The 13,658-nt window shown below is 54.6% G+C and overlaps 1 protein-coding gene across 3 annotated transcripts; it reads right to left on the reverse strand.

Moving 5' to 3' along the window:
- Positions 1-230: 230 nt before the first annotated feature.
- On the reverse strand, positions 231-13,587 carry LOC119130111 (CSC1-like protein 2). 3 transcript variants are annotated; one of them, XM_037263697.1, is made up of 24 exons: positions 13,269-13,587; positions 12,167-12,439; positions 12,005-12,084; positions 10,422-10,460; positions 10,100-10,193; positions 9,639-9,676; positions 9,433-9,575; positions 8,159-8,210; positions 7,937-8,045; positions 7,780-7,850; positions 7,610-7,690; positions 7,305-7,428; positions 6,899-7,032; positions 6,674-6,811; positions 6,451-6,604; positions 6,220-6,326; positions 5,861-5,947; positions 5,707-5,772; positions 5,474-5,636; positions 4,986-5,091; positions 4,749-4,916; positions 3,690-3,805; positions 3,529-3,612; positions 231-3,118 (listed from the first exon to the last, which is right to left on the reverse strand). In XM_037263697.1, the coding sequence occupies exons 2-24, from the start codon at positions 12,356-12,358 to the stop codon at positions 2,945-2,947; spliced, it is 2,520 nt and encodes an 839-aa protein (XP_037119592.1). In that variant the 5' UTR covers positions 12,359-12,439; positions 13,269-13,587; the 3' UTR covers positions 231-2,944. The 3 variants fall into 3 exon arrangements, with proteins under 3 accessions (XP_037119592.1, XP_037119581.1, XP_037119601.1); XM_037263686.1 differs by having other exon boundaries at positions 231-3,121; XM_037263706.1 differs by lacking the exon at positions 10,422-10,460 and having other exon boundaries at positions 231-3,121; positions 13,269-13,586.
- Positions 13,588-13,658: the final 71 nt, after the last annotated feature.

Consider the following 13,658-nt stretch of genomic DNA (forward strand, 5'->3'; position numbering starts at 1 on the left):
GCTCCCGTTCAATGTAGACGGCAACACTTCCTCCCGACGGATGGAAGAGGAGGGCACATACTCGAGACGTGCCAGCTCGCGCAAAGTCTTGAACACGACTTTGACTTCCACTTGGAGATTGCAAAGCCTGTCAGATGGCCCGCGACCATGCGGGAGCAGTAAGAAGAGCTCCAGCAGGTCACGGATCAGACAGACGGACACGACCTGCAATCACGGCACGTCCACGCTGACGCTTGATGAGACGTTTTATTGACCAGTTGACATACATAAGTAGCATACGGGAGAAAATAAAAAGGCTCACTCACAGCAATAACACAAATCAAGATGTTGGCGCCGCATTGTCGGCAAACGGCGCACTTGGACACTCCTTATGTGCGCACCTTCGCGGCGACGTTTGGACGGGCTTTATTGGACACAACTCGCGGCCGGCAGCCCTTCCCTTTCCTGCTCAAAATCCCCGCCAGAGGAGCAAAAGCTAATCCAAATCAAAACAAACGAAATGGTTTGGCCTCGAGTCGTCACACTTGAACGTTTTGCATTTCCTGTTGTGACGATGGCGGGTGTTGATCCCATCTTTTCACATTTCTTTTCTTGGAACCACCCAAAGAACAAGGGGCAAGCCCTCTAAAACAAGTCAGCCACTACAGAGTTTTCATGAATGATTCATCCGTGGCGGTCAAATTATATTAACGCGCATCCCTCTATTCCAACGAGGGCCATGATTTCAAATAGAAAAGTGCACAAACATCAACGGACCATAATGACTCTGTTTGTGGTTTACTCCATTACCTTCAACCTGTCAAAATACTGATTGTAGTTTTCTTTGAGTTCTTTGCAATTTAAAGACTGTTGTCTTCTTTCGATTCAGACACCAAGTCTGCTTTGACGACAGAAATCAGTCAATATTGACTGACGAGAGGCTGAAATGTCTAGGACTTGGATCGTTCGAAACTCAACAATGGGATCAGCGATGGCAAATCCAGGTCCAGGAAGTCAAAACCCGTCAGGCCACAGTTTGGCTCGAGCGGCAGGAGCTTCACAGAAAAGCTGCACTTTGCTCCAGCGCTAGCTATGTCGAAACACCTGCGGCTCAAGCCAAACTGTGGCGGGGTTATTACTCTCTTTGCCATCGCTGTAAACTAATTATCAAAATAGTTGGCCATTCATTTGATCATGAATTAGTTGTTGATTCGTCCACAGATTGTTGCACCCCTGCTCTTTCGGTTCACACGTCCCAAAGTAACATTAGCTGTCGGCCCCGATACGAGGATGCGGTCGTGCTTGCGCAAGATAGTGGGCATCGGGGGCTTTCCGTGGTGGCTTCTTTTGTCCGAGGCTTAGGGTCTTGTCAAGCGGCAAACAGCAGCCGCTATCTGAGACTAGTGTCCAATGAGGACACACCTTTGAATGTCAATCAGAGGAGACCACGTGAACGAATGAACACAGCACGCAGCAAAGTCTCCAGCGTGGAGCCACAAAGACCAGAGCTCCAACAGCTTTCATCGCTCAGCTCTGTGTGCGCGCGCACATACGCACGCACGCACACACGCAAAAACGAAAAATGCAATGTAAACAATATATTAAGGGGGGGGGGGGGGGCGCACCACTGAGACGTCAATCGTTGTCAAATGACTCGGCGGCTTTTTGAGTCAAACGTTTTTGTTAGTTTTGCAAACATAAGACGATGCGCTAGCAAGCTAGCTCATAAAATATGTTCAAATTCAGTGTTCACACCAAACGGAAGACAAACATAAATTAGTTTAAAAAATACATAAATATCAGCGCCAGTAAGCAGTTAGCCTAGCTTAGCATAGCGCAGAACGTCGGATTAAAATCAACAAATCTGAAATTGTATTCCACCTTAGCATTGACGATGTCTCCAGAAGCTTTATAGACATGCTAGCTTTAGGCTAGTGCGCGCAAGCCAGACATTTTGTTGAACCCATTAGTGTCATACGTAGCGATCTCATAAAAGCGCGCCACCGACTGCTGTCACTCCAATGTATGGCGAATGAAACTAAACGACGCTGGGCGTGCTATGTGCTAACCTATTCTCAGAGCTAAGCTAGGCTAACAGGTGAAGCCTCCCGTGCACTCAACACAGAAGCTGGCAGACGAAGAAGCCCCCAAAAATCTCTTCACTTAAGGGCATTAGCACGCGTGCATTAGCTCGCAACACCCGCTAGCGTATGTGAAAACAACAAGGACAAAGTCATGGGAAGAGTTCAGTCGTGAAGCATTCAAACTACTCAGAGGTTTCATGTGCAACTCGCACACGTTTGCGTCGCGACTCGTCCTGGAGAGTCAACACTTTAGCCCCCCCTTTCAGGCCAACGACCCGAAACCAACAAATTGTGAGTCACGCCCAGTCCGGTCGGCGTCGGGGCCTAGTGGGAGGTACCGCCATTCAATCCAAAGTCAGCGGAAGGGTCCAGTTGCCACGAGTTTTTGTCGGGGACGTGCGACTCGGATACCTTTGAACGGCTCACCCTATCCAATCGCAGCCGAGTCGTGAGTTATGTCGGTGAGTCACGAGCGGTTGTCTGGAGTCCCGTCGGAGCAAAGGGCGACGCGTGCCGACACCGCCGTGTGGTCACGTGACATTTAAAGGTGCGGTCGCCGTCGGGAGGTCCCACGACTCGTTCCAGACGAGCCGCAAGCGGCGGAGGTGCCGAGAACTCCTGAGTGACAACCGCTTGGAAAAAAAAGCCACAGATGAGAGCGATAAGAGCGGCCAGGTGAGGGGACGCACTTCCAGCTGGATGATGCCCACCGCAACGGTCAGGGTCAAGTCTTCAAGCTGGGAAGGGGCGGAGCCTCGCCAGCGCAGTGGCGCTAGCCGGCTAGCTAGGGAGCGAGCTGGTTAGCTCGCTCGCTCGCTAGCATCGCGTGGTGGCGAGGACGGCGGACTGTCTCCGCCCCCTCCGTGGAGCTCCACCCCCAGTTACTGGCGGACCTCGTTTGCGATCAGACTGTCCTCCCCCGAGTGGAAATCCGCCTCGTTGATGTTGTTGCCGCCGTTGAGCATGTCGTCGTCTTGGGACGACGCCCGGTCCTCCTCACCCCCTCCGCCCGGCTCGTCCGAGTTGGGGTCCTGGAGCACCTGGGCGATGTACATCTGCTGCGAGGGCACACAAAGCGTCACTCGCGTTAGCCACGTGACTAACCTCGTCCTTGTGCTGCTCAAATATTGCGTCTTTAATTGTAATCGCGTGATCATAGGTTAGGATGAATTGTTCTTTTCTTTTTAGTTGCATGAAATCCACTTTTTGAAATTGGTTCATGAAAACGGCTTCTACTAACTGTGCACCTTTTCCTAAAAAGTGCCCAATTTAAATACATGCACTACCTTCAGACAATTAAAAAAAATAAAATGGAACACAAATAATGTTTTTCTGGGAAACAACAGGAAGAAACGTCGTGAAAATACACGATCAATTTACAAATTGTGAGAGTTGGATCAATGACTCATTGAATTGAAATGGAACATTTCCCAACCAACCAAGGATGAGCTCAATCCAATCTCACCTGCGATTTGGACGGCGGGGAAGCAGCGCTGCGGGCCGGACGGCCGTTCTCCACCACTTCGGCGTCCGAGTCCTTGGTGTCGATCTGCATTGCGACAGAGCACCGTTAGCCGACGGACGTACCGGATCGGGGTGGACTGACCGACCGAGCGAGCGACTGACCTTGTAGTTGTGAGCGCTGAGGTACTTGAAGTGCCCGAAGCAGACGTGCGATAAGCACACCACGATGGTCACCACCAGAACCGCAAGCGTGAAGACCGACGTGGGTGTCTCGAAACCTGCGCGCGCACTTGGCAACGTTAGCTCGGCTTCGACATTTGGGAGGAAGGAAGGAAGGAAGGAAGGAAGGAAGGAAGGAAGGAAGGAAGGAAGGAAGGAAGGAAGGAAGGAAGGAAGGAAGGGAGGGAGGGAGGGAGGGAGGGAGGGAGGGAGGGCAATCGCTTTGATGCCAAGTTGTTGTGGCGGGGGCAAATCATTCATTCAAATCACCATCGGCAAGCTGAGCACATGGGCACTGCGATGTCAGTTTTAGTCACCAGCAGGTGGCAGCACACGAGCGAACTTTGGTTTTTTTTTTTTTTTACTTGTACTTGAATGAGTTGCGCATTTCGATTTCTTATTGAAGCCAAGTTGAATATCAAATTGGGTCAAAGTCGACTTCTTATTGAAGCGATTTAGGAGGAGTGACCTTAAATTTCGCTCGGTGGGGCACTGGGTAGCACGTCCGCCTCACAGTTAGGAGGGTGCGGGTTCGATTCCACCTCCGGCCCTCCCTGTGTGGAGTTTGCATGTTCTCCCCGGGCCCGCGTGGGTTTTCTCCGGGCACTCCGGTTTCCTCCCACATTCCAAAAACATGCTTGGTAGGCCGATTGAAGACTCCAAATTGTCCCTAGGTGTGATAGCGAGTGCAAATGGTTGTTTGTCTCTGTGTGCCCTGCGATTGGCTGGCAACCGGTTCAGGGTGTCCCCCGCCTACTGCCCGATGACGGCTGGGATAGGCTCCAGCACTCCCGCGACCCCCGTGGGGACTAAGCGGTTCAGAAAATGGATGGATGGATGGACCTTAAATTTGAAATTGGGTCAAAGCTCAGCCCGCACCGCAGCAGGGCACGGAATTGAACGGCGACCTCAAGGATGGAAATGGAAAAGTGCTCTGGCGTCTGTTTTGTTTTAGAAAAAAAAGATTTGCTTTTGTTCTTTGGTTGCGAGCGAGGGGCTTACCTGTCCGCATGGTGGAGAAGAAGAGCAGCCAGAAGAGGCAAAGGATGGGCGCGGCCACCACCTGCGTCACGGCGCCAGAGTGGATTTTCTTGTCCAGCTTGGACGGCAGGTACGCGTAGTACATGTTGTAGCGGTCCACCAGGTGCTTGAGCAGCATGTACATCAGACCTGAGGGGCCCATGAGGCGGGGTGAGGCTGGCCCCTTTGCCACCACGTCAAGCAGTGCGCTGCACTCACCAAAGGGCACGATGATGGGGCAGGTGATGCTGTAGGCCATGACCACGGTGAAGACGTTCATGATCCAGGCGTACGCCGCCCCGAACTGGAACTCGTACGCTTGATGCTGACACAAGCGCAAATCACGTCGGTCCATTGCCCGGGAAAAAAAACACGGGACAACGTCAAGCCAGGCCAGCTGCCGTGGGAAGGCCGGGCTCAGGTCTCGGGGTATCTTAGACTTAGTCCACAAATGGACTTCTGGACCTGGTCGGGGCCCGTTTTATTGAAACAGTTGTTTAACACGGTCGTTTGGACCCGGTTTGCTAAACCTGGCCAGGAGTTGGCCTCGGTCCTCTCTACCTAGTTATCTGGATGTGGTTTTCTAGACCCGATTGGATGAATCTGCTTAGGCTCCTTTGGATGGAGTGAGCACGTGGTAAGCATCTGGCCATCTGGACCTGGCTTGCGTTGATCCCCATCATTGTGCGTTCCTGCTGCGCGCTCACCCTCTTGACGTTACGTCTGTCTGCAGCGGACGGCGCCAAGCAGAGCCGAATCATGTACATGAGGAGACCCGGGATACGAAGCAGGTCCATGGCGTTCCCGATGAAGGCCGACGCGATCACGTAGTTGACGAAGAAGGCGCCGTTGTCGGGCAGGAACACGCACCTGAGGGACGGCGCGCACCTGAGCTCTCTTCCTCCGTGAAGCAAATGTGGGAAAAGTCCGGCAGACTCACTCAAAGCGGACGGTGCCGTCGGCCAAGAACTTTTTGTCAAAGAGCCAGCGGAAGAAGACATCCAGGCTGAAACGGGATTGCAGATGGAGGTCAAACATGTGATAACTGGCAACAATTGGTGTGACAGACAACAAAACAGCAGCAGCAGCAATACCTGCTCAGGCCAAGAGAGGGCAGCAGAAGTACCATAAAGATCAGGAACGTGTAGCACTTGTGCATCGTCGTCCTGTTTTCTCCAGACCTGCTCGGTGCACACGCACGCGCGCACACGCGCGCGCGCACACGCACGCGCGCGCACGCACGCGCGCGCACACACACACACACACACACACACACACACACACACACACACACACACACACACACACACACACACACACACACACACACACACACACACACCTTGTGATGAAACTGTCTGAATATTAGAAAATTGTGGACTAGAAGTGGTGACGAAGGACGAGCGGTGGCAGTGTGACGTTGGGCAAGAGGTGCGAGGGCGTCGCTCGAGACCTCGTCCAGTGCGCCTCAAAGAATGCCGAGTAGTAGACAATGGTTGGCAGCAGGGCAGAAAAGGCCCACAGCAGGAGTGTGGGGAAGAACTGCGTCACGATGGGGTTCTGAGGAGGCACAAGTAATTAGGAGCTTTGGAGCCACGCTGCCTCCTCCTCGAGGTCATCGGGACGAGGAGGAGGCAGCAGCCGGCATCAGACAGGGCTCGCTCGCGCTGTTCCTCTCACTCACGTTGAGGTACTCCACTGGCTTGGTGACGTTGAACTTGTCCATGGTGGAGATGATGATGGCCGGTGTGGTGAGGAAGAAGAGCAGCAGGAACAGGATGCAATTGATGACCAGGCAGCGGATCCACCAGGAGATGCCGCCCAGCGACAGGTGCTCCCTTGGGGACACACGCAAAAACGTCATCCGCCGGAACCGGGCAATACCCCAAACCCGAAATGGGACGCACCAGCGCACGTTTTGCGGGTCGGGCGCGTACGACACGTTCCAGTTGTGCACGTGAAGCGCTTCACTGAACTGCGAGGATCGCGGCTCCTGGCGACAGCGGCAACCTTGAACCTGACACGCGTTGAAGTCCTTCAGGATTCTGCCGGGACAGCGGGACGGATCAGCGGGTGGGCGGGTGGTCAGGCAGGCTGTCTGCGTCCCATCTGTGAGCGGGGTGGGGGCTTACGTGGCGGTCGTGGCCTCGTTCTGGAAGGTGACGAAGGCCATGCCCAGAGGTTTGGTGTGGACCTTTTCCTTCTCCTTGCGGTACTCCTCCTTCAGTTTACCCTCCCTCTTGGTGTAGAAACTGACTGCCTCCTCCTGCCACAAAAGCACACACGCGCACGCACGCACACACACACACACACACACAGACTGGTCCTACAGTCCAAAATCGGTGTCCCATGAGCAGACAATCGGCGAGTCTGTAGGTCCAAAAGGCTTAAGTGTCGAGATTACGCGGGCCTACGAGTCGTCGGGTAAAGGTCAGGTCGCTCTCGAGCAGTAGACCTTCAACCGGCAGTTGGGGCAGTTTACGCGTGGTCTCGTGTCACTTCAGCTCGGTCTGGCGGGGATGAGGAAGGGTGACTGACCTCTTCGCAGCCGGCGATGGCGCAGCAGCAGAGATGTCCGCAAGGTTTGGGGTTGATCATGGTGGGAACGTGCTCCTTGGCCATCAGGTCGGTAAAGAACTTTTTGCTGCGCTCTGTCTTCTTCCTGCGGCGCCACAGCAAAGGCTTTGTGATGCAGCTAAGCTAAGCTAAGCTAAGCTAAGCTAAGCTAAGCTAAGCTAAACTAAGCTAAACCAAGCCAAGCCAAGCCAAGCCAAGCCAAGCCAAGCCAAACTATTCGCCGCCGGCCAGCCGGCCTCCATCCCAGCACGCGGCCGGCCGCTCACCTCTCGGCGTTGAGAGACATCAGCCTGGCCACGTTGTAGCAGATCCGAGCCTCCAGAACGGCGCAGTTCTCATACGCCTGCCTGAGAAGAGCAGAGGGGCTGGCTCAGGCGCTGGCTGTCACACTAACGGTCCTGAAGCAAAGGCGGGTGGGTGGCTTTCGGGCGCCTACTCAAAGTGTTGTTTGATCTGACTCTCTTCGGCGTATTTGGAGATGCCGTTGATGAATAAGGTGCGTTTCACCTGCCAGGCACCAAAGGAGCCATAAGGGCGCGTGAGCGCAAGCGCGGGCGCTTGCCGTGCCGAGCGCTCGACCTGCCGGTTCTCACCAGGTCATCCTCCTTGTAGTGCATCTTGGACGTGTGCCGTCTCATGCTGTAGACGGTGAGCAACAGGTACATGAAGGCGAACGTTGTGTGCAGCCACAACAAGTTGGTCCTGAAGGCACAAGCAAAAAGTCGGTACGTCACGCGGGGCGAGGCAAGGCCAACTCTGGATGCTCAAAATGCAGCCACTCGCCAGACACGTGACTGGGGGCGTCGCAAACTCACCCGGACTTTAGGTTGGCTATCGTAGTGCGGCCGAAGCTGTAGGCGTTGTTTTCTGACAGACAAATAAGAAGAAAAAAACAAAAGAGAACTCATCAAGACGCAAAGCGAGCTTCCGAGTCGGCGTGGTCTCCGACCGCCGACCCGCGCAAATGAAAGAAGAAGACAAACACACGGCGCTCGAAGGCAAGGCCGACACATGGGAGCGGACTCGCCGCCACGTTTCAAGAAGAAGAATCAAGAAGAAGAGGAACCAAGTGACACGCCGAGCAAGTGGTTTTGGTGGCGTGACGCTAACGTGAACTCTGCAAACAGAGGCCCACTGAGCTTTCGAGGCGACAAACAGAAAGGGCAATTGAGGGCCTTGTCTGGCTTTTTTTGGGCCCTCCGGAGCACTCCTGCCTGCCTGCGTGGCTGCCTGCCTGCGTGGCTGCCTGCCTGCGTGGCTGCCTGCCTGCGTGGCTGCCTGCCTGCGTGGCTGCCTGCCTGCGTGGCTGCCTGCCTGCGTGGCTGCCTGCCTGCCTGCGTGGCTGCCTGCCTGCGTGGCTGCCTGCCTGCCTGCGTGGCTGCCTGCGTGGCTGCCTGCCTGCCTGCCTTCCTTCCTTCCTTCCTTCCTTCCTTCCTTCCGCTTGACCCGAGCCTCTTCCACGACTATTCTCTGTCCGTAGGCGTGCCCGGTCGTTGGTCGGCGCCCGCTTCAGGGCGACAGGCTCCGGCCCCTCGTCTCCCAAGGTGGACCAATGAATCTACTTCTCTTCTTTTCTTACTGTTGACGTGCACTGGACAACAAAAGGCACTGGATTCTATCAGACGGTGGGCGGGGCCACAATGGCTAAAACTTCAAGGGTCTACAATTGACGCATCTACAAATGCACACGTCTACACACACACACACACGTTTGTTACCTTCTTTGGACGGGGGTCCGGCTGCTCCTTGGGTTAGCAGCAAATCTTTGCTGATAATCCTAACTAAAAAACGTCACACACACACACAGTCCACTTCCTGCTTGTCATTTTCAGCACATGTCAATCAAAGGCGACTTATTACGCTGGGTGCAGGACTGAGCCCTCAATTATTCAAAGGCGACTTATTACGCTGGGTGCTGGACTGAGCCCTCAATTATTCTATCAATTAACAATCAGCTTTCAATTGCAAACTCTTTTTGAACGGCACCAAATTGTCAACGCCGGCCATTTGCGTATTTGTCCTTTGAGGGCCGGTCAGAGACCGCCGGCGGGCCGACCGCGGCCCCCGGGCCGTACTTTTGGGGCCTCACCCAGCAGGTCGCCCGAGAAGTTGACGGGCAGCACGATGCCGACGGACAGGACGCCCACCACCACCAGGAGGCCGATGATGTGACGCTGGAAGGACAGGTAGTGCACGGCGTCCTCGCCGCATTTCTCCCGGATCTCCTCGTCCCTGTCGCCATGGCCCAGGTCAGTCGCGCGACCGTAACGGAGCGCTTGCCGATCAGAAACTCACTTGATGCGGAAGATGGCCGTCAGCCACGAGCAGAAGCCCTGCGAGCGCATTAAAAACAAATTAAAAAAAATAAAAATTTAAAAAGACACAATCAGCTCAGCGACTTTGACTTGCTGTTTGTCTGAAAACATGCACTTGTTAGACAACAAGACGGTTTGCCCTGATCGGTTGATAAGCAGGGAATCAAATGTCCCCGAGAGAGGTGTTGGGGGGGGGAATCCTGAATAAGGGGGGGAAAAAAGTGAAATGAATGTCCGAGTGGCCGGGGCCTCCGAGGCCCCCTTTGTCCGACCTCTGACCTGCTCGCTATTTAAGTGGATTAGCATTAGCATCCCCTGCGGTTAGCGGATTAAGACCAAAGCATGCTTACGTGTTCGGAATTTGTCAAGGCAGTATAGTATGCTAGAGGAGCAAAGGGGAGAAGCCAGGAAGGAAGGAAGGAAGGAAGGAAGGATGCTCACGTTGTCGCGCTGCTCCAGGTCAACAGAGCTGGAGACCGACGTCAGGCGTTCGTAGCGGTCGGGCGTATCCGAGTGCATCGCCGCCGATGCCACGCTGAGGAGACAGTCAAAGGGAGGGTTAGCGCTTAGCCATTAGCGCTTTGCTCGACCACCCAAGCGTACGCGCTAGCTGTCGCGCAACCACAAAGACCGGGAGCTAATAAGACATCACTTCCCGCACGTGGCCATCTTTGGGCCGCCTCAAGCTAACTGGCTTTTTAGCTAGCACGCCACGAGGTCACGATACACACACAGACACACGCAGGCGCACACAAAACGTTACCTTTGGACCGGCTCATAGTTATCCCTGTCTCGTCTTCGGCTGAATTGTTTTCATGTTGGGGACAAGCACGAAGATTGGTTAGCATCTTCGCTGCTGTTAGCATGCTGGCTGTCTGGGAATAGCTTTACCATTGAAAGGGCTTGACGTGGCAACGGCAATCGTCTTTAAATGGCCGAGTAAGTTGACAACGCAGCGTTACATCCAATAAGTGGGGTTGAGGCATACTTAATATCACAAGTGCACCTGCCGCAGGTTTGAAGGCCAAGAGTTTGACTGCACTTTGTACAAGAACACGTTATACAGGCCGAGCCATTGTTTGTTTGTAGTCGCATACGTGTCGGCAAGCTGTCGATTCATCGGGCTGCGTCATTAACAATAAATAAATAGATAGATGGATAAATAAATAGACGTCGTCATGTCGATAATTGAATGGGCAATATTGGTGTTGCAAAGACATGCGATGAATGCGCACTTTCATACGGCCAGCCGTGCGTGCTTTGCTGCCCGCGCTTGCTTTTTATCTGAGCACACGCATCGCCATCCAATAGGAGAGGAGCGGCGGCGGCTGGTGGCAACGTACCCAAACGAATGGATCCCAAGGTGAGGTTCTCGCCAAGATAAGCACGCATCGGGCAAGGGTGGACCAAGTCGCAACAAAAACAACTAACAAATCAATTATAAAAAAAAAAACACCATAGTTAACCACAAAACACTTATGAGGCTTAGTAAGGGAGCTTCATTGAGCAGTTGGATCAGACGTTCATTTTTTGGACGAGGACGCCTTCTACGGGAAAAGGGCTCAACTGCATGAGCCTGTTCCAGCCCGTTGGATGAACCTCAAGACAAACCGCCAGAACGTATTGCCATTAGGGCTGTCCCCATCCGCTACTGATATACATATCCATCTGATATAAAAAAAAAAAAAGTATGGGATGATACCACTTGACATAGTATAAAATCTCAGGTAGGAGCAGCCGCCGATCGTGCTCTTTTATCCGCCAGCGTCTGGATCAGCACGCGTGTGACAGAAACCGTTTCATTCAAGCAGGAGGGATCAAGAAAGACGCTGTGCTTCTCTGGCTTTTCCATTCATTTTCAAAGCTGACAATCTCCCACGGGACGGGACAAGCACAGAACATTAACAACAGGAACGGAGGCTTCCTATTTTCTCCCAGCTACCGTTGCTGACTATTGTTCCTTGTTGCTTTGAACATTTCGCAATCAAGAGATAAAAGCATGCCTCATTTCTGCCCATACGGTACCGGATCGACGTCGGTGCCCAACGCTACGTCGATGGTATAGGAATTGAAAAGGTCGGATGGGGACACTCCTTTTCCCGGCCAATCGCTGGCCATCTGTCCCTAACCCCTTTTGAAGCCAGCGGCCAAAGCTAGCGAGGGCTTGCCAACGGGGGCTTTTGGTCAGCCTTCCTAGGAGGTCGCAAAGAAATTTTGTTCACACAAAAAAAAAGAAGAAATGGGTCTTTGCAACCTTTGAGGAAAAGCCAGGGCTCGCTACGCTGGCAAGCGTTTGTGAGCCTTCGCCGCTTTGCCGACGGCCGGGTTCCCTTCCACATCACTCACCTGTCGGCGTCGGTGACCAGCGCCAGGCGTCCGTAGTCCCACGCCACCTTTCGTAAGATGGAAAAGACGAAAAGCAAGACCTGCGGGAGGGAGGGAGGAGAAGAAGCCTGCTGGTTAGGTCCGCACTTGCCGCTACTTGCGGCGGGACGGGGGCGGCCTGACCAGGAAGCACATGAAGTCCAGCGCCAGCACGGTGGGCACGCCGCCGAAGGGCAGACCCTGCAGCACGGTGCTGCGGATGCGGGCCGAGTAGCAGTACTCTTTGGAGCCGCCATCGGCCGAGCAGTTGTCCCGGGCGCCGCAGGCCCGGGCGCCGCCCGCGGTCGCCATGGCAACGATCAGCACCCCCAGCATGCTCAGCGCCGCATCTTCGCCCTCGACCTGCGCGGGGAGCCCGGTCGGCGGGCGTCGACGGCGTGTGCCGGGTCGCCCCCCCTGAAAAGGAGCCCAGCGCCCCCGGTGGTGAATATTGACCACAGGACAGCGCGAGGCACAATTCAGTTTCGGTGGGCTGACGCTCGCTGCCGGTGAGGAAAGGAAAATCGTAACGCATCTGGTATTTGAGCGCGGTTTACCCGAGACTTCCCGAGCGTCATTGCGGACAATGACTACAAGTAGTCATTTGAAAGCAGCTGGCTCCCGGCCGTGTTTTTGAAATGTGGGAGGAAACCAGAGTACCTGGAGGAAACCCACGCAGGCACGGGGAGAACACGCAAACTCCACACAAGAGGACCTGAACCGGAATCGAGCCCTGCACGTTTGAACTGCAAGGCGGACGTGCGAACCTTGCCACCTAATATCATATCGTATAATTTGTGGATATGATTAACATGTTTGACTTTTGTCCAAAAGACCGTCAATAAAGGTGATTTTACTGCTGGCAATTTGAGCCTTCCGCCAATCCTAACCTGTTGTCTTGCTAACAATTTTTCGGTTTTGCTCACGTCCGTATAGAACGGAGGGCTCATCTCGCGGTGTGACGTCATCACATGACATCATTCCCGCACGGCGAGGCGAGACAAGCCGAACCCGCCCAAGAGAACCCGAACTGGAACATCGGTGGCTCGTTGTGCTCTGCGTGTGTTGCGTAAGAGAGCCCCCCCCCCCCCCACCCACACACACACACACACACACACACACACACACACACACACAATCCCCCAATCCATCAGGCCATTGCGCGCGCGCTGCGGTGGCGGCGGCGGATAAAACAAAGAACGACGCGCGCGCGGCCTTTCGGGCCGCGTTTGCGTGCAGGCCTCACCTGGGCACCGGAAGTGGCGTTGCGTGGCCTGAAATCCTCACGCAGCAGCGCCGAGCGTCGCCGAGTCGTCGTGCCGCAGCGCCGACGCTATCGCCATCGCAAGCGGGCGAGCGCACCTGCCGGTCGGTCCTCTTGCTCCTCTTCCCCTGCTTTCCTGCTGTTGGGGCGGGCGGGTGAGTTGGTGCTAAAACGAAAGAGAAGCCGAGCGGGCCAGTGTGGCAGCTCAGCCGGACTCAGCTCAGCTCAGCTCAGCTCGTCTCGTCCGCCGCCGCCGATGCTGATGCCGCTGCGGAGGACACGCGGCAATGCACGCAGGCGTCGACAGGGGGCGCCAAAGCGCGCCTTCACAATAAAAGCTCAGCCAGTGGGCCACTCGGACGGATGGATGGA

The sequence above is a fragment of the Syngnathus acus genome, chromosome 1, assembly GCF_901709675.1.
Source record: "Syngnathus acus chromosome 1, fSynAcu1.2, whole genome shotgun sequence".
Lineage (NCBI taxonomy): Eukaryota > Metazoa > Chordata > Actinopteri > Syngnathiformes > Syngnathidae > Syngnathus > Syngnathus acus.